Source organism: Salvelinus namaycush, chromosome 34 (genome assembly GCF_016432855.1).
Source record: "Salvelinus namaycush isolate Seneca chromosome 34, SaNama_1.0, whole genome shotgun sequence".
In the NCBI taxonomy this organism is placed as follows: domain Eukaryota; kingdom Metazoa; phylum Chordata; class Actinopteri; order Salmoniformes; family Salmonidae; genus Salvelinus; species Salvelinus namaycush.
In genome coordinates, this window is record NC_052340.1 from 15,120,626 (window position 1) to 15,144,404 (window position 23,779).

The 23,779-nt window shown below is 43.8% G+C and overlaps 1 protein-coding gene across 1 annotated transcript; it reads left to right on the forward strand.

Moving 5' to 3' along the window:
- Nucleotides 1-894: 894 nt before the first annotated feature.
- LOC120029201 (remodeling and spacing factor 1-like) lies at nucleotides 895-21,991 on the forward strand. The gene is made up of 17 exons (XM_038974494.1): nucleotides 895-1,107; nucleotides 2,258-2,349; nucleotides 2,423-2,515; nucleotides 9,418-9,623; nucleotides 10,711-10,892; nucleotides 11,012-12,539; nucleotides 12,860-12,986; nucleotides 15,171-15,365; nucleotides 15,574-15,678; nucleotides 15,751-15,830; nucleotides 15,953-16,001; nucleotides 16,101-16,207; nucleotides 18,480-18,547; nucleotides 19,087-19,261; nucleotides 19,427-19,650; nucleotides 19,786-19,959; nucleotides 20,343-21,991. The coding sequence occupies exons 1-17, from the start codon at nucleotides 954-956 to the stop codon at nucleotides 20,876-20,878; spliced, it is 4,095 nt and encodes a 1,364-aa protein (XP_038830422.1). The 5' UTR covers nucleotides 895-953; the 3' UTR covers nucleotides 20,879-21,991.
- Nucleotides 21,992-23,779: the final 1,788 nt, after the last annotated feature.

Here is a 23,779-nt window from a genome sequence, read left to right on the forward strand (position 1 = left end):
CTCGCAGATTCTCACTCTAATTTGTGGAACGTTCCAACAGGAATCTGTTCCAAAAACTGCGCAAAGTACAAGGTTGCCAACAAACAACGCATACAAAGTAGCATGATCAATTCAACTAGTTGACTAATAGGCATCAACTCACCACGTAGCTTATTCTTAATGTTAGTCCATAGGCTACCAGAGTGAGGACAGACATTTTCCGGAATAAACGTGGTGAGTGAAACACGTAATTAAATAGCCCACTCCCTACCTGGTATCTCATTCTGTCGCTATACAACTTTGTATGCGTTGTTTGTTGACATCCTTGTTATTTACGAAGTTTTGGAACAGATTCCTGTTGGAACGTTCCACAAATTATACCCACCCCTATTGACTTTATGAAGGCACTGTATGTAGAGTTGCCTACCCTCCCTCTAGCGTCTGTACACGCCCCCCTCCGTCAAATATTCTATCCAATCACACGCCGCATTTACACCGGTGGGGTGCGCAAGATCCGCATCCAACCAGTGCTGGTCCTCCTGTCTTTTTCCACAAATCACATTTGTATTTTACATAAACGGGTGACGTTACAGTGTGGACATTGCTGTGAATATTGTATCCACTGACGTAATTCGCCAACTACCGTAGCTATGTGAAATAAAAAGACTAGCTATATTATGCACGATGGCCGCAACGTTATAACATATAGACTGTAGAGCACCTAAAATATGCCTGCTAGCTATATGACTCATTTTCCTACTAGGTCATGAAATGTTTAGTAATCATATGGGCCTAGATAATAAACCACAACAATAACATTCTTGATGTTTGAAACTTGCGTCCCTGGGGGGTAGAGGTGGGGGGGACTACCTGGTCACAGAGCCACCCACGATGCGATGTTGGCGCGCTGAATTCTGGGCTCTTTTCTGTCCTCCCAACTCCGTTCATTCTCATCCTACTCCCCGGCTGGAAAAATGGCTGCTTTAGCGGCAGCGCAGGGCTCAAACCCCGGTCTCTGCCCCAGTTTCGCAGTGGTCTGCTCGTTCCTGGAGCGCTACGGACAAGCCCTGGACCTCCCCGAACTCACGTTTCCGCAGATGGAGAGGTATCTCCGGGACACATCGACAGGTGGGAAGGGAGAGGGTCTCAGCATCCTCATCACTGACTTGCTAGCTAGCTGGGTGGTCAGGGGGGAGCCAGTACAGCTAGCTGGCTGGGGGGTTCCACACACACACTGTGACATGTGCCTGGGTATAACTGGCTAACGTTACTGATTGATGTAGCTAGCTAGATGTACCGTTACTTAACTATTTGATAAGTAGCTAACTTGCCATTCCTGCTTGAATTACCAAACCAGCTAGTTAGCTAGCTTCATTTTGTTAGCTAGCTAGCTAGTGATCAGGTGTACTTTTCCATGCTTGCCTGCCCATACTAGTGCAAGAAAAGTATCAAACTCAGCCCCAGTGTGTATGAGTAAATACTGTTTGAATAGAATCGATCTCGTATTGTGGCAAATCGTGTCGTAAACAGTTGTCAAAATAGTCCGATAAAAACACGAACGTTACTTGGCAAGTACAGGGTGGCTGACTGTCAATTTCGCGCAGGCGCAATGCGTGATATAGCCGTGCTAGCCAACTTCATGCTAAACCAAGCTAACATTAGTTTTGCTGGTGGCTATCAATTCATTCCAATAAAATACCGCTGATTTCAAATTCCTCAGACTGTACATTTGCCACAGTTTTTAACTATTTAAATCCTCTTTAGAGACAATGGTAGCTACTGAGGCTTTCTTGTCACGATTTACCCAGCTAGCTATCTGGCTAGCAGTGTGTGGCGTACCTAGCTAGCTACTAACGTTACAGTATCTGTAGGAAATATGTTGTTATTAGCTAGCTAGTTAGTTAACTGTATGTAGACTTCCGCGATAACGTTGTTAGCTTTTTCCACATTCCCTCCCTTGTTCACCAAAAACGTCGTCGTGTTTTTTATATTAATGCAAAAAATGACAATGAATCACAGTTGTTGTTGATCTTACCTCCACCCGTGCCACTGTTAGCTAGATCTTTGAGAATAATTTTAAGAAAGTGTGAATCAATGTGAATTACACAGACGGTCAGAATAAATGAAGGAGAATGTTGATTTTTTTTTGTATTCCCACAGCACATTGGGTGTTGTAATAGGTGTTTAGTGTTATACAAGCTGGTGTTATGACCGTGTGTTTAGTTTTATAACAAAATAATGTATTAACTAATGTATTATCTCTGTGTATCTCTCTCAGTTCCCAAGCCGCTGGTGGAGCTGCATGTCAAGCTCCTGAGGAAGCTTGGCAAGTCTGTGTCTGCAGACAAGTGGGAGAGGTACCTGGCTAAGGTGAGCTGTGTGTGCGTGTGTGTGTGTGTGTGTGTGTGTAATGACCTGTAATGACTGTATATTTATCACACAGGTATGCCAGGACATCAACAGTAGCTGGGCATGGGAGCTGGAACACAAGGGCTACCAGGATTTGAGCATGGAGTGCAAAACCAGCATCCTCAAAGTAAGACACACACATATTGTGCAGACTATCACACTAGTCTACCTCTTTACGTCTGCTGTGACATCTACTCTATGTATGAACAGCATATTGATAATATACAGTGCCTTCAGAAAGTATTCACACCCCTTGACTTTTTCCACAGTTTGTTGTTACAGCCTGAATTTAAAATGTATTAAATGTAGACTTTGTGTCACTGTTCTACACACAATACCCCATAATGTCAAAGTGGAATAATGTTTTTAGAAATATTTACATATTTAATACAAAATTAAAAGCTGAAATATCTTGAGTCAATAAGTATTCAACCCCTCTGTATGGCAAGCCTAAATAACTTCAGTAGTACAAATGTGCTTAACAAGTCAGATAATAAGTTGCATGGACTAACTCTGTGTGAAATAATAGTGTTTAACATGATTTTTGAATGACTCATCTCTGTACCCCACACATACAATTACCCGTAAGATCCCTCAGCCGAGGAGTGAATTTCAAGCACAGATACAACAACGAAACTGCAAAGAAGGGCACCTATTGGAAGATTGGTAAAAAAAAAAAAAAGACATTAAAAGCCCTTTGAGCATGGTGAAGTGATTAATTACACTTTGGATGGTGTATAAATACACCCAGTCACTACAAAGCTACATGCGTCCTTCCTAACTCAGTTGACGGAGAGTACGGATACTGCTCAGGGATTTCACCATGAGGCCAATGGTGATTTTAAACCAGTTACAGAGTTAAATGGCTGTGATAGGAGAGAACTGAGGATGGATGAACAACATTGTAAACTCAGCAAAAAAAGACACTGCCCTTTTTCAGGACCTTGTCTTTCAAAGATAATTTGTAAAAATCCAAATAACTTCATAGATCTTCACTGTAAAGGGTTTAAACACTGTTTCCCATGCTTGTTCAATGAACCATAAGCAATTAATGAACATGCACCTGTGGAACGGTCGTTAAGACACTAATAGCTTACAGGCAGTAGGCAATTAAGGTCACAGTTATGAAAATTTAGGACACTAAAGAGGCCTTTCTACTGACTGAAAAACACCAAAAGAAAGATGCCCAGGGTCCCTGCTCATCTGCGTGAATGTGTCTTAGGCATACTGCAAGTAGGCATGAGGACTGCAGATGTGGCCAGGGCAATAAATTGCAATGTCTGTACTGTGAGACGCCTAAGACAGCACTACAGGGAGAAAGGATGGACAGCTGATGGTCCTCGCAGTGGCAGACCACGTGTAACAACACCTGCACAGGATCGGTACATTCGAAAATCACACCTGCGGGACAGGTACAGGATGGCAACAACAATAGGCTGAGAGAGGCTGGACTGAGGGCTTGTAGGCCTGTTGTAAGGCAGGTCCTCACCAGACATCACCGGCAACAACGTCGCCTATGGGCACAAACCCACCGTCGCTGGACCAGACAGGACTGGCAAAAAGTGCTCTTCACTGACGAGTTGCGGTTTTGTCTCATCAGGGGTGATGGTCGGATTCGCGTTTATCGTCAAAGGAATGAGCGATACACCGAGGCCTGTACTCTGGAGCGGGATCGATTTGGAAGTGGAGGGTCCGTCATGGTCTGGGGCGGTGTGTCACAGCATCATCAGACTGAGCTTGTTGTTATTGCAGGCAATCTCAACGCTGTGCATTACAGGGAAGACATCCTCCTCCCTCATGTGGTACCCTTCCTGCAGGCTCATCCTGACATGACTCTCCAGCATGACAATGCCACTGCTCGTTCTGTGCGTGATTTCCTGCAAGACAGGAATATCAGTGTTCTGCCATGGCCAGCGAGGAGCCCGGATCTCAATCCCATTGAGCACGTCTGGGACCTGTTGGATCGGAAGGTGAGGGCTAGGGCCATTCCCCCCAGAAATGTCCGGGAACTTGCAGGTGCCTTGGTGGAAGAGTGGGGTAACATCTCACAGCAAGAACTGGCAAATCTGGTGCAGTCCATGAGGAGGAGATGCACAGCAGTACTTAATAGAGGTCGACCGATTATAATTTTTCAACGCCGATACCGATTATTGGAGGACCAAAAAAAGCAGATACCGATTTTTATTTATATATATAATGACAATTACAACAATACTGAATGAACACTTATTTTAACTTAGTATAATACATCAATAAAATCTATTTAGTCTCATATAAATAATGAAACATGTTCAAGTTGGTTTAAATAATGCAAAAACAAAGTGTTGGAGAAGAAAGTAAAAGTGCAATATGTGCCATGTAAAAAAGCTAACGTTTAAGTTCCTTGCTCAGAACATATGAAAGCTGGTGGTTCCTTTTAACATGGGTCTTCAATATTCCCAGGTAAGAAGGTTTAGGTTGTAGTTATTATCGGACTATTTCTCTCTATACCATTTGTATTTCATATACCTTTGACTATTGGATGTTCTAATAGGTACTTTAGTATTGCCAGCCTAATCTTGGGAGTTGATAGGCATGAAGTCATAAACAGCGCAATGCTTGAAGCAGAGCGAAGAGCTTCTGGCAAATGCAGGAAAGTGCTGTTTGAATGAACGCTTACGAGCCTGCTGCTGCCTACCACCGCTCAGTCAGACTGCTCTATCAAATCCTAGACTTAATTATAGTATAATAACACACAGAAATACGAGCCATAGGTCATTAATATGGTCATATCTGGAAACTATAATTTTGAAAACAAAACGTTTATTCTTTCAGTGAAATATGGAACCGTTCCGTATTTTATCTAACGGGTGGCATCCCTAAGTCTAAATATTGCTGTTACATTGCACAACCATCAATGTTATGTCATAATCATGTACAATTCTGGACAATTAATTACGGTCTTTGTTAGGAAGAAATGGTCTTCACACAGTTCGCAACGAGCCAGGCGGCCCAAACTGCTGCATATACCCTGACTCTGCTTGCACAGAACGCAAGAGAAGTGACACAATTTCCCTAATTAACTTCTTATGGCTGCAGCCCGGCGTCGGTACACTTATGACAACAGCCACTTCAAGTGCAGGGCGCGAAATTCAAAATATATTTTTTTTAAATATTTAACTTTCACACATTAACAAGTCCAATACAGCAAATGAAAGGTACACATCTTGTGAATCCAGCCAACATGTCCGATTTTTAAAATGTTTTACAGCGAAAACAGCACGTATATTTATGTTAGCTCACCACCAAATACAAAAAAGGACAGACATTTTTCACAGCACAGGTAGCATGCACAAAGCCAACCTAACTAACCAAGAACTAACCAACAAACAACTTCATCAGATGACAGTCTTATAACATGTTATACAATAAATCTGTTTTTTTCGAAAAATGTGCATATTTCAGGTATAAATCATAGTTTACATTGCAGCTACAATCAGAAATTGCACCGAAAGCAGCCATAATAATTACAGACACCAACGTCAAATACCTAATTACTCATCATAAAACATTTCTGAAAAATACATAGTGTACAGCAAATGAAAGACAGGCATCTTGTGATTCCAACCAATATTTCCGATTTATTAAGTGTTTTACAGCGAAAACACAATATAGCGTTATATTAGCTTACCACAATAGCCAAAAATACAAGCCATTTCCCAGCAGTAAAAGTTAGCGATCGTGACAAACCAGTAAAAGATATATAATTTTTGACTAACCTTGATATTCTTCATCAGATGACAGTCCTATAACATCAGGTTATACATACACTTATGTTTTGTTCGAAAATGTGCATATTTAGAGCTGAAATCAGTGGTTATACAATGTGCTAACGTAGCTACTATTTCCCACAACGTCCGGATATTTTTCTGACACTTTTTATGACACACATATTCTGACCAAATAGCTATTCATAAACATAACTAAAAAATACATGTCGTATAAGAAATGATAGATCCATTAGTTCTTAATGAAATCGCTGTGTTAGAATTCTAAAAAATAACTTAATTACGACATCCAGCTTCGGTATAGCTAGAGTACCCAAAACTTGGGCGCCGACGACTAGTTCACATCTACGACAGATATATGAAATAGCATCATAAAATGTTTCTTACTTTTGCTGATCTTCCATCAGAATGTTGGACAAGGGGTCCTTTGTCCAGAACAATCGTTGTTTGGATTTAGAACGTCCATTTTCCCTCTTGAATTAGCAAGCACACTAGCCAAGTGGCACGGATCTCTCCATCGTCAACAAAGTCAGAGAACGGAACACGGCAAAACTCCCGAAAAAATTTCAATAATCTGATTAAACTATATTGAAAAAACATACTTTACGATGATATGGTCACATGTATCAAATAAAATCAAAGCCGGAGATAGTAGTCGCCTATAACGGCAGCTAAACAGAAGGCAAATCCAGGTACCACCTCGCGCTCTCCAGAAAACCGGAAATGGGGGACACGTCATACAAAGAGCTTGTATTCCACTTCAGACCAAGATAAACACTAAATTTCTTCTCTCACCGCCTCTTGACATCCAGGGGAAGGTCTATGAAGTGCATGTATACTCATACGTATCATGCCCATTTATAGGCAGGAAGTAGAACAGAGCATCGATTTCAGACTTTCCACTTCCTGGTCAGGAAGTTTGTGCCAAATGAGTTCTGTTTGACTCACAGATATAATTCAAACGGTTTTAGAAACTAGAGAGTGTTTTCTATCCAATAGTAATAATAATATGCATATTGTACGAGCAAGAATTGAGTACGAGGCCGTTTGAAATGGGCACCTTTTATCTGGTTACTCAATACTGCCCCTGCAGCCCAAACAGGTTAAAAGAAATTCATGTTAGCAGGCAATATTAACTACCGTAATTTCCGGACTATAAGCCGCTACTTTTTCCCACGCTTTGAACCTCGCGGCTTATACAATGACGCGGCTAATTTATTGATTTTTCCCGCTTTCACAAGATTCATGCCGCCAAAAAACTGAGCAACGTCACATAATGTGACGTAAATCGAGCACACTCAAACTTCCCATCATGCCAGTGGGTCCTGACAGCGTGGAGCATTGTCAAAAAATCCACTATCATCAACGGGTTTCGAAAGGCTGGACTGCTGCGTGTTGAAGAGGGCAGCATGAGCTCAGCGGGGAATTTGCCTCCGGATGAAAGTGACAAGAGCGACAATGAAAACGATCCAACATCGGATGAAGCAATTCTGAGGCTATTCAACTCCGACACCGAAGGAGATGACTTCAGTGGTTTCAGTGCACAGGAGGAGGAAGATAGTGACCAATGACTTTCTTGGTAGGCTACTGTTTACTGCTATTTTTTTTTTTTGTTACAAGCCGTGTTTCGTTAAAGCCTATTTATTTTTGTTACAAGCCGTGTTTCGTTTAAAAGCCTATTTATTTTTGTTACAAGCCGTGTTTCGTTTAAAGGCTGTGTAAAGTTAATTTGTTTCAATGTACCGGTAGGCACCTGCGGCTTATAGATGTTTATGGTTAGGTACACATTGGTGCAACGACAGTGCTTTTTTCGCGAATGCGCTTGTTTACTCACCCGTTTGGCGAAGTAAGCTGTGATTCAATGATAAATTAACAGGCACCGCATCGATTATATGCAACGCAGGACAAGCTAGATAAACTAGTATATCATCAACCATGTGTAGTTAACTAATGATTATGTTAAGATTGATTTGTTTTTTATAAGATAAGTTTAATGCTAGCTAGCACCTTACCTTGGCTCCTTGCTGCACTCACATAACAGGTAGTCAGCCTGCCACGCAGTCTCCTCGTGGAGTGCAATGTAATCGGCCAAAATCGGTGTCCAAAAATGCTGATTACCGATTGTTATGAAAACTTGAAATCGCCCCGATTAATCGGTCGACCTCTAGTACTTAATGCAGCTGGTGGCCACACCAGATACTGACTGTTACTTTCGATTTTGACTCCCCCCATTGTTCAGGGTCACATTATTCAATTTCTGTTAGTCACGTGTCTGTGGAACTTGTTCAGTTTATGTCTCAGTTGTTGAATCTTGATAGGTTCATACAAATATTTACACATGGTAAGTTTGCTGAAAATAAATGCAGATGAAAGTGAGAGGACGTTTCTTTTTTTGCTGAGTTTAGTTACTCCACAATACTAACCTAAATGACAGATTGAAAAGAAGGAAGCCTGTACAGAATAAAAAATATTACAAAACATGCATCCTGTTTGCAATAAGGCACTAAAGTAATTCTGAAATAAATGAGGCAAAGAAATTATATTTTTGTCCAGAATACAAAGCATTATGTTTGGGGCAAATCTAACACATACACCTCTTCATATTTTCAAGCATGGTGGTGGCTGCATCATGTTATGGGTATTCTTGTCATCGGCAAGGACGAGGGAGTTAAAAAAAATAAAAAAATTAACGGAATAGGGCTAAGCACAGGCAAAATCTTAGAGGGAAATCTGGTTCAGTCTGCTTTCCAACAGACACTGGGAGAGAAATCCACCTTTCAGCAGGACAATAACCTAAAACACAAGGCCAATTATACACTGGAGTTGCTTAACAAGATGGCATTGAATATTCCTGAGTGGCCTAGTTACAGTTTTTACTTATCCGGCTTAAAATCTATGGCAAGACTTGAAAATGGCTGTCTAGCAATGATCAACAACCAACTTGACAGAGCTTGAAGAATTTAAAAAAGAAAAAAATGGGCAAATATTATACAATCCAGGTTTACAAAGGTCTTAGAGACTAACCCAGAAAGACCCACAACTGTAATTGCTGCTGAAGGTGATTCTTAACATATATTTGTTTTCCATTAATCATTTTTTATTTATTTTTTTCACTTTGAAATTAGAGTATTTTGTGTAGATCGTTGACAAAAAAATGGCAATGAAATGTGGAAAAAGTAAAGGGGTGTGAGTACTTTCTGAAGGCACTGTACTGTTTTCTTCTCTCTGCCTGACCCTAACCCCCTCGTCTCTCTGACCCCAGTACCTATGTGAGATCCAGTTTGATGACAACCTGAAGTTCAAGACGTTGGTGAACGAGGAGGAGGCGGAGGCAATGAGGCTGCAGCCCTTGGGCAGAGACAGACAGGGCCTGATGTACTGGCTGCAGACTGACGCCCAACACAACATTCGCCTGTATACAGAGGAACAGGACGACTGGGACGGATCCACCTGGAGATGTATCGTCAGGTAATGATGGATGGATGCATATATTTTTTGCAACCCTAGTTGGAGCATTTGAGAAGAGAGAAAGGGTATATGTACAGTGCTGTGAAAAAGTATTTGCTCCCTTGCTAATTTTCTCTACTTTTGCATATTTTTGATACTGAATGTTATCAGATCTTCAACCTAATATTAGATAAAGGGAGCCTGAGTGAACAAATAACACAACAATTACATATTTCATAAAAAAAGTTATGCAGCACCCAATGCCCCTTTGTGAAAAAGTAATTGTGACCTCAATAACTGGTTGTTGCACCTTTAACTGCAAAGACTCCAACCAAACGCTTCCTGTAGTTGTTGATCAGTCTCTCACGTCACTGTGGAGGAATTTTGGATCATTCTTCCATGCTTTAACTCTGCGACATTTGTGGGTTTTCAAGCATGAACTGCTCGTTTCAAGTCCTTCCACAACATCTCAATTGGGATTAGGTCTGGACTTTGACTAGGCCATTCCAAAACGTCTGTGAACTAAAGAGCAGCTGTGTCATGCAGCAAGACAATGGTCCAAAACACACAATCAGTCTACATGAAAATGGTTAAAAAGCAATCCATTTTAAGTTTTGGAATGGCCTAGTCAAAGTCCAGACCTAATCCCAATTGACATGTTGTGGAAGGACTTGAAACGAGCAGTTCATGCTTGAAAACCCACAAATGTCGCTGAGTTAAAGCAGTTCTGCATGCAAGAGTGGACCAAAATTCCTCCACAGCGATGTGAGAGACTGATCGACAACTACAGGAAGCATTTGGTTGCAGTCATTGCAGCTAAAGGAGGCACAACCAGTTATTGAGGGCAAGGGGGAAATTACTTTTTCACACAGGGGAATTGGGTGTTGCATAACTTTGTCACTTACATAAATAAAATAAGTATACATTTTTTTGGTGCTTATTTGTAAACTCAGGTTCCCTTTATCTAATATTAGGTTTTGATTAAAGATCTGATAACGCTCATTATCAAAGAATATGCAAAAATAGAGAAAATCAGAAACGGGGCAAATACTTTTTTACCGCACTGTATGTTCAGAATATTCTATCAGAATGTTCTGTTTGTCCTCAGAACCCGGAACGACTTGGCCGATGCTCTGGAACTCCTGAAGACCCAGCTGGACCCAGAACACAAGGAGAAAGAGGAGGGAGAGAAAGAGATGGACAGAGAGAAGGAGGGAGGATCCAACTTTGCCACGCCTGTGGAGAGGGGGAGAAGACACACAGAGGAGGGTAAGATTTCTGTTGTTACTAGTAATATGATGGTGTAGTTACTAGTATTATGATTGTGTTGTTACTACTGACATATTATAAATGAATGTTGGAACCAGAGCTGCAATATAACATGTCAACATCTGTGATGATTTTTCAAGGCGAGGCTGGAGGAGAGGTAAAGGAGGAGGAAGAGGAGGAGGCAAGACAGAAGAGGAAGGCTGAGGAAGACAAGAACAAGAGTAAAGAGAGAGAGAAGAAGGAGGAAGAGGAGGATAAGCGAGAAAAGAGTAGATCATCTACCTACCCAGAATCCACTAGTACGGATGACAACATGGCATCGTTAGCAGAGAAGGAAAACCCAACCAAACCTGAACCGTTATTCTCAGTGAAAGAGGAAAACATTGCAGTTGAGATGAAGGAAGAAAAGGAAATGAAAAAATATGAGGAGAAAGAAGAGGGAGAGACAGAGAGTGTGAGGAAGGAGGAGAGGTCAGAAGTGATTGACAACAGAGTGAGCACCATCACCGCGCTCGTCAAAGAGGAGACCCAAACGCTTAACAACTCCCCTAGCAATGCTGTCTCCGTCGTCATGGCGCCCGTCTCGGCAATGACAAAACAGGAAGTTCCTCCTGTGAAGGAGGAAGCGGAGCGGGCCCTGAGGACCGACCAACAGGCCAAGATACCACTGAAGAAGAGAGAGCTCTTTGGCGCTAACCGTCACCATAGCAACACACATCACAACAATGACATGCACAGCAACCAACACAACAACAACAGCCATAGCAGCAGTACTAGCAGTAGCATCATTGTCCGTAACCCTTCAGTAACACATACCAAGGAGGAGCAGCTGGGGAGGCAGTCAGCGCCACCTGGGGGCCTAGCTGTCCCACTGCCAGAGGAGTTGACCAATGGGGGGGCTCCCCTAAACGGGCTTGGAGGGCTCACAGGGGGTATAGGTCATGTGGGGGTCATCTGCAGGTCGGCCTCACAGCAACAAGATGGCGGATCATTCTGTACAGACAGAACCAAACCTTTGGCAGAGGAGGGGGCGGATAGGGCCAGAGCTCCAGACAAGGAGAGGAGCAGGCAGTCAGTCCTGGTGAGGAAGAGTCCTGGCTGGGGAGAGACTGAAGCCCCAACACCCCTGGAGCCTAGAGGACAGGAGAGACAGGCAGGAAGAGAGGAGAGGGAAAGGAAGGAGAAAGGAGGGAGATCAAGGGAGAGGTTAGGAGAGGATGGAAGAGAGAAAGCGAGGGAGAGGTTAGATGGAGACCTGTCTGGAGAGAGGGATGACAACCCAAAAGAAAAAGAAGAGAAAGAGAAAAAGACCACCCTCCATATGGAGAAAAGCGAGGGATGCCATGGAACAGAGGAAGAGGAGAAGAAGAGTACTTCAGGAGAGAAGGAGCAGGAGTCAAAGAGCAGCCAGACTGTAGAAGGACAGAGGGACCAGGGAGAGGCCCTCAGCACAGACACACCAGCCCATGCCGGGGTGAGGGGAGCTGGGCATGGAGCAGCAGACTGGCCGGGTCCCCTTGAGGCCTCCTCTGAGCTGCAGAAAGAAGGGATCAGGCTGAAGATAAAGATCCCTCCCAACCAGAGGATAGAGAACGTGAGAGAAGAGGAGGAGAAGGGGGAGGAGCAGGGAGATGGGAGGTCTCTGCGGAGATCGGCTCGGATCTGCAGGTAAGGTCCATGATAGAATCTCTTTCCATCACAATTTCTCAATGATTATTACCATAACATAACTTCTTTCATCACAACAACTGAGGTGACAATTTATCATGTAGAGCTGAACAATAGATACAATATTCTGCTGTAATATCACTCACTCACGCATCGCCGTCGTGCCTGCTAGCTTATAGAGCAGCAACAAAGGCTCTCATCTTCTGACTGTCTTTGGCCATCTTCTCCAACTGTGCCCCAGCTCTGCTGGTGGTGTTTGGAGTGGTCTATTGTTCTGTAATTTGATATTTAGATATTTTACTGATCAACCCTACCTACAGACCCAGCCCAAACAAGGTGAAGAGCCAAGATGCACCCCCAGGAGTGAGGAGGGAAGAAGAGGAGGTGAAGACTGCTCAATGGCAAAAGAAGAGAGCAAACCCTGAGGGACAAAGCAGGACTGTAAAGGTAACTACTTTGTTTTAAAAGTCAATTTACTAATTTATAAGTCAAATCAAATGTATTTATAAAGCCCTTCTTACATCAGCTATCTCAAAGTGCTGTACAGAAACCCAGCCTAAAACCCCAAACAGCAAGCAATGCAGGTATAGAAGCACGATGGCTAGGAAGAACTCCCTAGAAAGGCCAGAACCTAGGAAGAAACCTAGAGAGGAACCAGGCTATGAGGGGTGGCCAGTCCTCTTCTGGCTGTGCTGGGTGGAGATTATAACAGAACATGGCCAAGATGCTCAAATGTTCATAGATGACCAGCAGGGTCAAATAATAATAATCACAGTGGTTGTTGAGGGTGCAACAGATCAGCACCTCAGGAGTAAATGTCAGTTGGATTTTCATAGCCGATCGTTCAAAGTATCTCTACCGCTCCTGCTGTCTCTAGAGAGTTGAAAACAGCAGGTCTGGGACAGGTAGCACGTCCGGTGAACAGGTCAGGGTTCCATAGCCGCAGGCAGAACAGTTGAAACTAGAGCAGCAGCACGGCCAGGTGGACTGGGGACAGCAAGGAGTCATCAGGCCAGGTAGTCCTGAGTCCATGGTCCGGGGGGGGGGGGGGGGTTTGGTTAAATTCACACAGGACACGGGACAAGACAGAAGAAATACTCCAGATATTACAGACTGACCCTAGCCCCCCAACACATAAATACTGGGGGCTGAGACAGAAGGGGTCGGGAGACACTGTGGGCCCATCCGACGATACCCCCGGACAGGGCCAAACAGGCAGGATGTAACCCCACCCACTTTGCCAAAGCACAGCCCCCACACCACTAGAGGGATATCTACAACCACCAACTTACCATCCTGAGACAAGGCTGAGGATAGCCCACAAAGATCTCCGCCATGGCACAACCCAAGGGGGGGCGCCAACCCAGACAGGAAGATCACGTCAGTGACTAAAACCCACTCAAGTGACGCACCCCTCCTAGGGACGGCATGGAAGAGCACCAGTAAGCCAGTGACTCAGCCCCTGTAATAGGGTTAGAGGCAGAGAATCCCAGTGGAGAGAGGGGAACTGGCCAGGCAGAGACAGCAAGGGCGGTTCGTTACTCCATTGTCTTTCCGTTCACCTTCACACTCCTGGGCCAGACTACACTCAATCATATGACCTACTGAAGAGATGAGTCTTCAGTAAAGACTTAAAGGTTGAGACCGAGTCTGCGTCTCTCACATGGGTAGGCAGACCATTCCATAAAAATGGAGCTCTATAGGAGAAAGCCCTGCCTCCAGCTCTTTGCTTAGAAATTCTAGGGACAATTAGGAGGCCTGCGTCTTGTGACCGTAGCGTACGTGTGGGTATGTACGGCAGGACCAAATTGGAAAGATAGGTAGGAGCAAGCCCATGTAATGCTTTGTAGGTTAGCAGTAAAACCTTGAAATCAGCCCTTGCCTTAACAGGAAGCCAGTGTAGAGAGGCTAGCACTGGAGTAATATGATCAAATTTTTGGGTTCTAGTCAAGTAGTCTAACCTAGAAGTGACAAAAGCATGGATACATTTTTCTGCATCATTTTTGGACAGAAAGTTTCAGATTTTTGCAATGTTACGTAGATGGAAAAAAGCTGTCCTTGAAACAGTCTTGATATATTCGTCAAAAGAGAGATCAGGGTCCAGAGTAACGCCGAGGTCCTTCACAGTTTTATTTGAGACGACTGTACAACTATCAATATTAATTGTCAGCTTCAACAGAAGATCTCTTTGTTTCTTTGGACCTAGAACAAGCATCTCTGTTTTGTCCGAGTTTAAAAGTAGAACATTTGCAGCCATCCACTTCCTTATGTCTGAAACACAGGCTTCCAGCGAGGGCAATTTTGGGGCTTCACCATGTTTCATCGATAGGTACAGCTGTGTGTCATCCGTATAGCAGTGAAAGTTAACATTATGTTTCCGAATGACATCCCCAAGAGGTAAAATATATAGTGAAAACAATAGTGGTCCTAAAACGGAACCTTGAGGAACACCGAAATTTACAGTTCATTTGTCGGAGGACAAACAGAGACAAATTGATATCTTTCCGACAGATAAGATCTAAGTGATGTAAGTGATGTGTAAGGCTTTGTATGAATATCAAAATGATCATTGTCAAGAAAATGTTGTTTATCAATGTGATTGATTGTAACCGTTTGTGCGTGTGTCTACAGAGCAGACGAAGACAACGAGGCGCCCGCTGGTCAAACACTCGAGCGAAGAGATGCAAACCGAATGAGGGAGGAGAGGAGGGGGAGGAGAGAGGGAGGGAGGGAAGTATTTGTGACTCAGATGAATCTAGCCAATCAGAGGAGATGCCTAATGAAGATCCCTGCAGCCACTGTGGACTCCCCAACCACCCCGAACTGGTGAGATGTGTGTGTGGAGGAGATTTTTTGTTTTTGTTTTTGGCTCTGCATCTGAATGACTTATGGTATATTATGTGTGCTTTACTGTGAAGCCAACTGTTTCCCTGCAGATCACTATCTATTCTTGATTTCATGAGTTTATTTACACCCAGCACCTGAATGTGCGTACACTCCGTTTGAAACCAACCTGTGTGTTTCTCTGCTGCAGATCCTGCTGTGTGATTCATGTGATAGTGGTTACCACACCGCCTGCCTCAGACCCCCTCTCATGGTCATACCTGAGGGAGAATGGTTCTGCCCGCCCTGCCAACACGTAAGTGAGAGAGAGAGTGTGTGTGTGTTTGTCCGTGCGTGCGTGTTTTAACACTGTCCCTGGTCTATGTAGAAACTGCTGTGTGACAGACTAGAGGAGCAGCTGCAAAATCTGGATTGCGCTCTGAAGAAAAGAGACCGAGCTGAGAGGAGGTAACACACAGACCACACACAGTCTCACACGTCACACGCAGTCTCACTCACACACTGTCATACACACACACACCTAACACACTGAAATGGTTGTGGAATTCCTGTGTGTTTTGTCTCTGTAGGAGGGAGCGTCTGGTGTATGTGGGAATCAGTGTGGAGAACATCATTCCTGTAAGCCTAATTGTGTGTGTACTATCAGGCAAAATTAGTCTAGAAGGCCAAATAAATTATCATAATCTGAAATTGTGTATGTGTGTTATGTGTTTCTAGCAGGAAGGGGAGGAAGAAGAGGAGAAACTGGTGAAGAAGAAAGATGCAAAAAATACCAAAAACCTGGGAAGGAGGTCTACCAGAACCAGGAAGTGTATCAGCTACAGGTGTGTGTGTGTGTGTGTGTGTGTGTGTGTGTGTGTGTGTGTGTGTGTGTGTGTGTGTGTGAAAGAGAAGTGACTGCACAGCTCAAATAAAATGGATGAGTCACATGTTGTCATGGTGACACTCCCGTCTCATAGTGTGCTTGTGTGCAAGGGTTTCCGTAATTGCCGGCTTTTGGCAGAGGAAAAATAAATAAAATATAGCCGAAAAAACAATCCAATTGAAATTTAGTTGAATTCATTGATGGAAATATCAGTCACTGTAAATGCATTTGACCGTCATGCTTATCGGTCTATAGGTTAATTTGCTAAATTTAGTGAAATTAAATTGGGGAGTGTGTATTTTCGTTAGTCGTCATGTGTTTATTTATCACACAGCATACTATGAGCGGCATGTCACTTGTCAAACTTGTTGCTGCTAGAATGAAACGTGTCATTGCGCAACAATTCTAAATGCAGTTGTGTGTTAAAAACAGTTTTGTTGGCCACGATTTATAAAGAGCTACTATTTGTTTTTTTCTCAACTGGTAATTGAAGCGCTGCCTCCCATTCGCCATTCAAGTGCATGGGCTATGGTAGGCAGGCTAAAAGCATGTCACCCACTACTTTGCAATGTGAGCTGGAGGCAGTATGCATTTTGAAAACATATACTTAATTGTTTGAAACCTGAATGTTTAACTCTATATTATGAGGCATGTCTTACCTTGCTTCAAAGTAGCCTAGGAATAATCACACTACAGAAACGTGGAGGCAATTATTTTATAAAGACTTCCTCATATGCCATTGAAACCAGCATTTCTCTGCTGTTATATTGGTTTTCATATGAACTTTCTTTCGTTGTGTAGATGCCAAAGGCACAATCCTAGTCATTTTAGTGTCCCATCCTAGTTGCGTCTTCAGATTCCCCTTCATTCGAAGTTTCTAACAGAGATGTTCATCTCTGTCACATGAAGCAGCTCGCACCAGGTGGGCTGTATAGAATGGCGTTTTGCTACGAATTGCATTTTGGCAAATGTTTGAAAATGATGTTTTATTGGCTGCTTAATCGAGCACTGTTGGTGGACGCCCTAATGGGTTACGCACCCAAAGCATATGGGTCTGGTAAATTTCTCAAATGGCCGGTAAAATTCAAATCTTCTCGGTCACGTCCCAATGACTGTATATATGAATGGACAAAGCCATCAATCACATGACACCATTCATTCCTATGTGAAGACTCTATAGCGCATTGAAACCAAGTGAAGTCAGTTAAGATGGCGTCTCATGGAGACATAACATGCTCAGTTTGAGCTAGAGATCTTCACGGATTCACCTGTACCCGAATACCCGAGACCCGATCTGGGACCTGAGCACTTCCGGATCCAGAATTATAAATAATATCATGGGTCTGGGTCGGATCTGATATGATTGTCATGGGTCTCGGGTATGTGTAATTTTAACTGACTTGTCCGGAAGGGCACGTTCATATCCGACTGCTGCAGTAGAGAGATAAATTGAATAATTGATGCTGCTGCTCTTGCTTTTCACGAGAGTGGAGCATGGCGTGTGTAGCTTTTTGATGGCCCATCATAAGTCATCAGAGCAGTAATATACTACAGGCTACCATCATAGCGCCTACCTCTGTGTGTGGCAAAAGTTAGGAGATATCTAAAATGAATTAAAAGTTAAAGGAGAAAGATAGGCTAACCTGACCAAGAGCCAACAGGCAGGCTGCTACTTAACATTCTTAACCGCTAGGCTACCTGCCACCCATAGTCTACTATAGCGTGAGTCGGCTTGGTTGGTTGCTGTCTCTCCCTCCCTCCTTCCTATAGTGGTACATCTTTCCCTCTTCTCAAGCTTTATCATCTCCGGTTAATAATGTAGCTTAAAACATTTATTTTCTGCTGCTCTCCTCACTCGGACCGGGTCTGGATCCAACCAGGTCTTTTACGGAATGGGTCTAGTTGTCCTTGGGTCCGTACAGAATGGGTCTTTATATTAAAACATTTATTTATGCGTATCGGGTACAGGCTATGGCTCTGAGGCAACTCAGGGCTGGGGAGGGGGATGACTTCAACTGCTGAGGGCTTACTATAAGTACACAATGTACTGTGTAGGCTAGATAATATTAACAGTATTAACTTTCTGTTTGTAAATCAACTGCCCCCTCTCTCTTCAATGAGAGGGGGGGAGTCATTCTCCACTGCGTGTCCGGCTCCACGTTTTCCTAGGACTGACTAGGAAAACGTAAACCCTGGTGTGTGTGTGTGTGTGGTGTCTGCGTGTGTTCCAGGTTTGATGACTTTGATGACGCCATTGATGAAGCGATAGAGGAAGACGTCAGAGATGAGGATGGAGGAGGTGAGAAATAGAGAGGGAGTGAGTGTGTAGACTGAGGACTGAATGGCTGTCTCAAATGGCACCGTATTCTCTATATCAGGGATCATCAACTAGATTCAGCTGTGGGACGATTTTTTTCTTAAGCGGATGGTCAGGGGCCGGAACATAATTACTAATAATTTGTAGATTGCAAATTAACCGCAAGAAGCCCAAACAGATATAATATTTGACTAAAACATCATCATTTCAACCCTTGCTTACATTTGTATACGATCACTTGTCTCTCTATTATGCGTGAGAATAATTGGGGAAATATTTTTTTTAGGGGGCAAATCAAATTTGGCCCGCAGGATGCCAGTTTGGGAACCCTGCCCTATATAGTGCACTACTTTTGACCAGAGCCCTAAGGGTCCTGGTCAAATGTAGTGCACTATATAAAGTGAATATAGTGTCACTTTGGATGCATTCAATATGAGGAACAAGAGGGTTTAGATGACAGAATAGTGGCCTGCCTGTGTTCCTGTTGTTGTGAGTGTGTAACCCTGTGGTCCTGTGTGTAGAGGTGGGGCGGGGTAAGGACATGGCCACCATCCTATCAGAGGAGGGGAAGGAGAAACGAGGACCAACCACAGCTCAGGCCCCTCCCACCAGGAGCAGGAAGAGGCGGAGACTCAACGACCTGGAGAGCGACAGCACGGCTGCAGAGAGCGAGGAGGAGTTTCAGCTCAGCGCCAGGTGTGTTTGTGCCTGACTGGCCTTAAGTTAGTCCTAGTAATTCTGTGGATATATGTATGGGTGGGTGATACTCATTGGAGCTACACTCCATATTGTAAAGTAATATTTAGTTTGAGCACTATAAATGCAAACTTTTAACGCGTGTGTGTGTGTGTGTGTGTGTAGTACGGAGGAGGAGGAGTTTGTAGCGTCAGGTGATGAGGAAGCAGCCAGTGATGTGGACAGCTTTGCCAGCGACCCGGGCTTCGTGAGCCAGTCCACACGGGCACAGAGACGGGCACCTAAACAGAGAACCTCCAGGACCGCAGCAAAGTGCAAGAAACGCCCACGCAGACGGAGGAGAGGATGGGGGGAGGAGGAGGAGGAGAGTGAAGAGGAAGAGGAGATGGGTGAGTAAGGCTTGGAATATGAGTTGGGAAAAGAAGACACACAGAAATCCAGAGGTTTGGTGCTGGATGTTAAAGAACATGTTCCGTTGAAAGTAAAACAACTCTCTCTCTCTGCTTCTCTCTCTCTCTTTGTAGAGACCAGTGATTTGAGTGACAGCGATGGAGACAGGAAGAGGTGTGGTTTAAGGAGGGGCCGGAAGCGGGAGGTGAACTACCGCGAGACGTCAGAATCCGAGTGTTCCCAGGCAACCACCAATAAGGATAAGGCCAAACCCCGCCGCCGTCGTCTCTCCAGCTCAAACAGCGATGGTCAGTTACTATGGTTACCATCCCTGCCCCCAATTAGGGAGGTCCATGTGGAACTTGACAGACTGTCATTTAGTCAATGTAAACAACTCATAACCAACCCGCATTCAGACACTAGCGGAAAAAAACGCTTCTACAAGTGAAAGCGTGCCGATAACGTTCCACCCCTCCCCCTCCTAAATTTAAACCAATCTAAACCGACCACTGTCCCTAAACCAACATTTTCTGGTTGGCTGGATGAAGCGGAAAACACGTCACCAGACGCAGAGAAAATAGAGCCATCGATTCCATTGCACCGGGCAAAGGAACGTTTTTGCCGCTAGTGTCTGAATGCGGGGTTAACTCCTGCTGCTGTATGAATCCGCCGCTCGCTCCCTCTATTTCAGAATCCTCCCATTCGAGAGAGTCTGAGGAGGAAGAGAAGAGAATGAGGGGAAAAAGGCGGCAAGAAGAGGTGGAGGAGAGTAGAACAAGGGGAAAGAAGAGGAGAGGAGAGAAGATGGGCAGAGGGAAGCGGAGGAAGGTGTTGATAGAACAGCGGAAGAAACGTCTAGCTCTGCTGAAGAAAAGCAGACCCTCCACTAAAGATGATGAGGATGATAACGATGAAGGGGAATCGGAGTCGTCATCCGAGGAAGATCGTCCTATCCGCAAACGACTTAACCGCATCGACTCTGATGAAGAGGAGGAGAAAGAGGGGGAAAATGAGGAGGACGAGGAAGAAGATGATGAAGAGGAGGAGAAGAAGCTGAGAAAGCCGTCATCAAAAGACAAGGAATCAAACAGCCCTAATGGACAGCAGCCCTCTAGAGGCTCAACACAGCCTGGGTCTGAGAGTGCAGCATTACCCAGGGACAGAGCTGCCAGAGCTGGGCAGAACAGGTCTAACAGCCCCCCACCTCCTGACCAGTCAGATGCATGATGACATAGACTTTTAGTTATATTTTGTTTTACTTTCTTGCCTTTCACCAACAACCTTTCAACTGGATCTCTCATTACCTCATCATCCCTCCTTCCCTTTCTCCTTTCCCTCCTCCCTTCCTCTAAACAGGATGAATAACTACTGGACCAAACGCACTAGCGCCATCCAACACACAGACACACAACACAATACACAGCCAGAGGGTGAAGGACTGTCCTGAGCACCAGACAGACACCCTCCTTAGCTGTTCTCCAGCTGTTCTGGACTGTACATAGATACTCTCTCTGCTCGGCTGCTGATCCTGTAAAATACTAGATGTTCCCTTCTCTCTTCTCTGTCTCCCTCTAAAATTGTGTTCTATATACCATGAAGGAGAGAGTGAATGGACTGGAGCGTTTAATTATCCCATAAAATAGTGAGTTGGATGTTTTAAACCAATGGAAGAGCTGCTCCTGTTGCTCTGCTGTGAACCAGGAAGATAACTACCAGAAAGAGATTCATACAGGCTGATTCATCTCAAATTACACTTTGCAGATTTGACCACAGTTACAACTACAGTGGGGGCTGGCAGATGGACACTGGCAAACTATCTAACTAGCTATGTTCAGTAAATCAATTCACTGTTGACTTTTATGTGTTAGTTGAAGTGTTCCTTCTCTCACTCAGTGAGGACTGAATAATTTATCCACAGTAGTCTACTACTCTCCAGTCCAGTCTATACATTCTACAACCTACTACTATTTGAGAAGATGGGGTCATATTCATAAGTCAGAAAAAGGACTGAAACGGGGAGGGACTACCTGAACTTGCAAAATATTTTGCTGCTGTGTGCCCTAATGAATATGGCCCCAGGTGTGAATGCTGTATCTGGTCCTCAGTCCACTGTCTGTTCTGTTTTCATCCTCAGAGTTCCATCTGAACCTCTTGTAGATTCTATCATTCCAGCTCATTGTTCTTATGTTTTCTCCCCCCCAAAATATCAAATATTTTGAAATGTTCAGTCTGAAAAAAAGAAATCACCCTGTTATTCATCCACAGTGTATGTACAGTATGTTTATAGTTGATGCTGTAACATAGGTGTTTTATAAGTTATTAAAAACCAATATTCAAGCATCTCACAAATGCACCTTGTCATCTGCTTTTGAAATCTTTTACTATACAAATGGTGGTTTTATTTGGCCCCCCCAATCAGTTTGAAGTGGCTTTAATTTTGGAAATCTGTTCCCATGTATCGTATACAAATGATCGTATACAAATGTAAGTAAGGTTTGAAATAGTTTTAGTCATTGTTTGAGTCAAATATTATATCTGTTTGGACTTCTTGCGGTCTACAAATTATTTGTGATTATGTTCTACTTGATTTTTACATTTGAATTCATTCAGCAGATGCTCTTATCCAGAGCAACGTAACAGGAGCAAGTGGGGTTAAGTGCCTTGCTCAAGGGAACATCAACACATATTTCACCTAGTCGGCTTGGGGATTCTAATCAGCGACCTTTAGGTTGCTGGCCCATTGCCCTTAACCACTAGGCTACCTGCCCTATGGTAATGTTTTTAAAAAACATTTTACTGATAATGCCGTATCAGATAAAGACTACAGTGTAAACCGTGCATTCGGAAAGTATTCAGACCCCTTGACCTTTTCCACATTGTTACGTACAGCCTTATTCTAAAATGTATTGTTTTTCTTCCTCATCAATCTACATGCAATAATACTCAATGACAAAGCAAAAACAGGTTCAGAATATTTAGCAATTTTATAAAAAATTCTACTGAAATATCACATTTACATAAGTATTCAGACACTTGACTCAGTACTTTGTTGAAGCACCTTTGGCAGCGATTACAGCCTCGGGTTGTCTTGGGTATGATGTTACAAGCTTAGCACACCTGTATTTGGGGAGTTTCTCCCATTTTTTGCAGATCCTCTCAAGCTCTCAGGTTGGATGGGGAGTGTTGCCTCACAGCTATTTTCAGGTCTCTCCAGAGATGTTAGATCGGGTTCAAGTCCGGTCTCTGGCTGGGCCACTCAAGGACATTCAGAGACTTGTCCCAAAGCCACTCCTGTGTTGTCTTGGCTATGTGCTTAGTGTCGTCCTGTTGGAAGGTGAACCTTCGCCCCCAGTCTAAGGTTCTGAGTGGTCTGGAGCAGGTTTTCATCAAGGATTTCTCTGTACTTTGCTCCCTTCATCTTTCACTCGATCCTGACTAGTCTCCCAGTCCCTGCTGCTGAAAAACATCTCCACAGCATGATGCTGCTACCACCATGCTTCACCGTAGGGATGGTGCCAGGTTTCCTCCAAATGTGACTCTTGGCGTTCAGGCCAAAGAGTTCAAGCTTGGTTTCATCAAACCAGAGAATCTTGTTTCTCATGGTCTGAGAGTCCTTTAGGTGCCTTTTGGCAAACTCCAAGTGGGCTGTCATGTGCCTTTTTACTGTGGAGTGGCTTCTGTTTGGCCACTCTACTATAAAGGCCTGATTGGTGAAGTGCTGCAGAGATGGTTGTCCTTCTGGAAGGTTCACCCATCTCCACAGAGGAACTCTGGTGCATATTTAAGTTAATATGCACCAGAGCAAAGTATAGAACGCAGTAAACTCAGACAGTACCACTACCTATGGCCATGGTAACCGCAACACAGTTCTGCCAGACCACTGAGACAACCACTCCTCCACAGGAAAACAACTGTAAACAAACAACTGCGTTTGATGAGTAAGGATGCGTATGTGGGGAAACATGTTTGAGGTGTCAAATATTGAAGTATGCACTTGAAAAAGTGGAGTATGTCAGAGTAACCAGAGAGTATGTCAGAGTGGTCTTATTTTGATTAATTGTATTTCTGAAGAGCAGAGGAAGATTGCAGTGGGCCTCAAAAGAATCCGGACAACATAAGTTTTGTGTT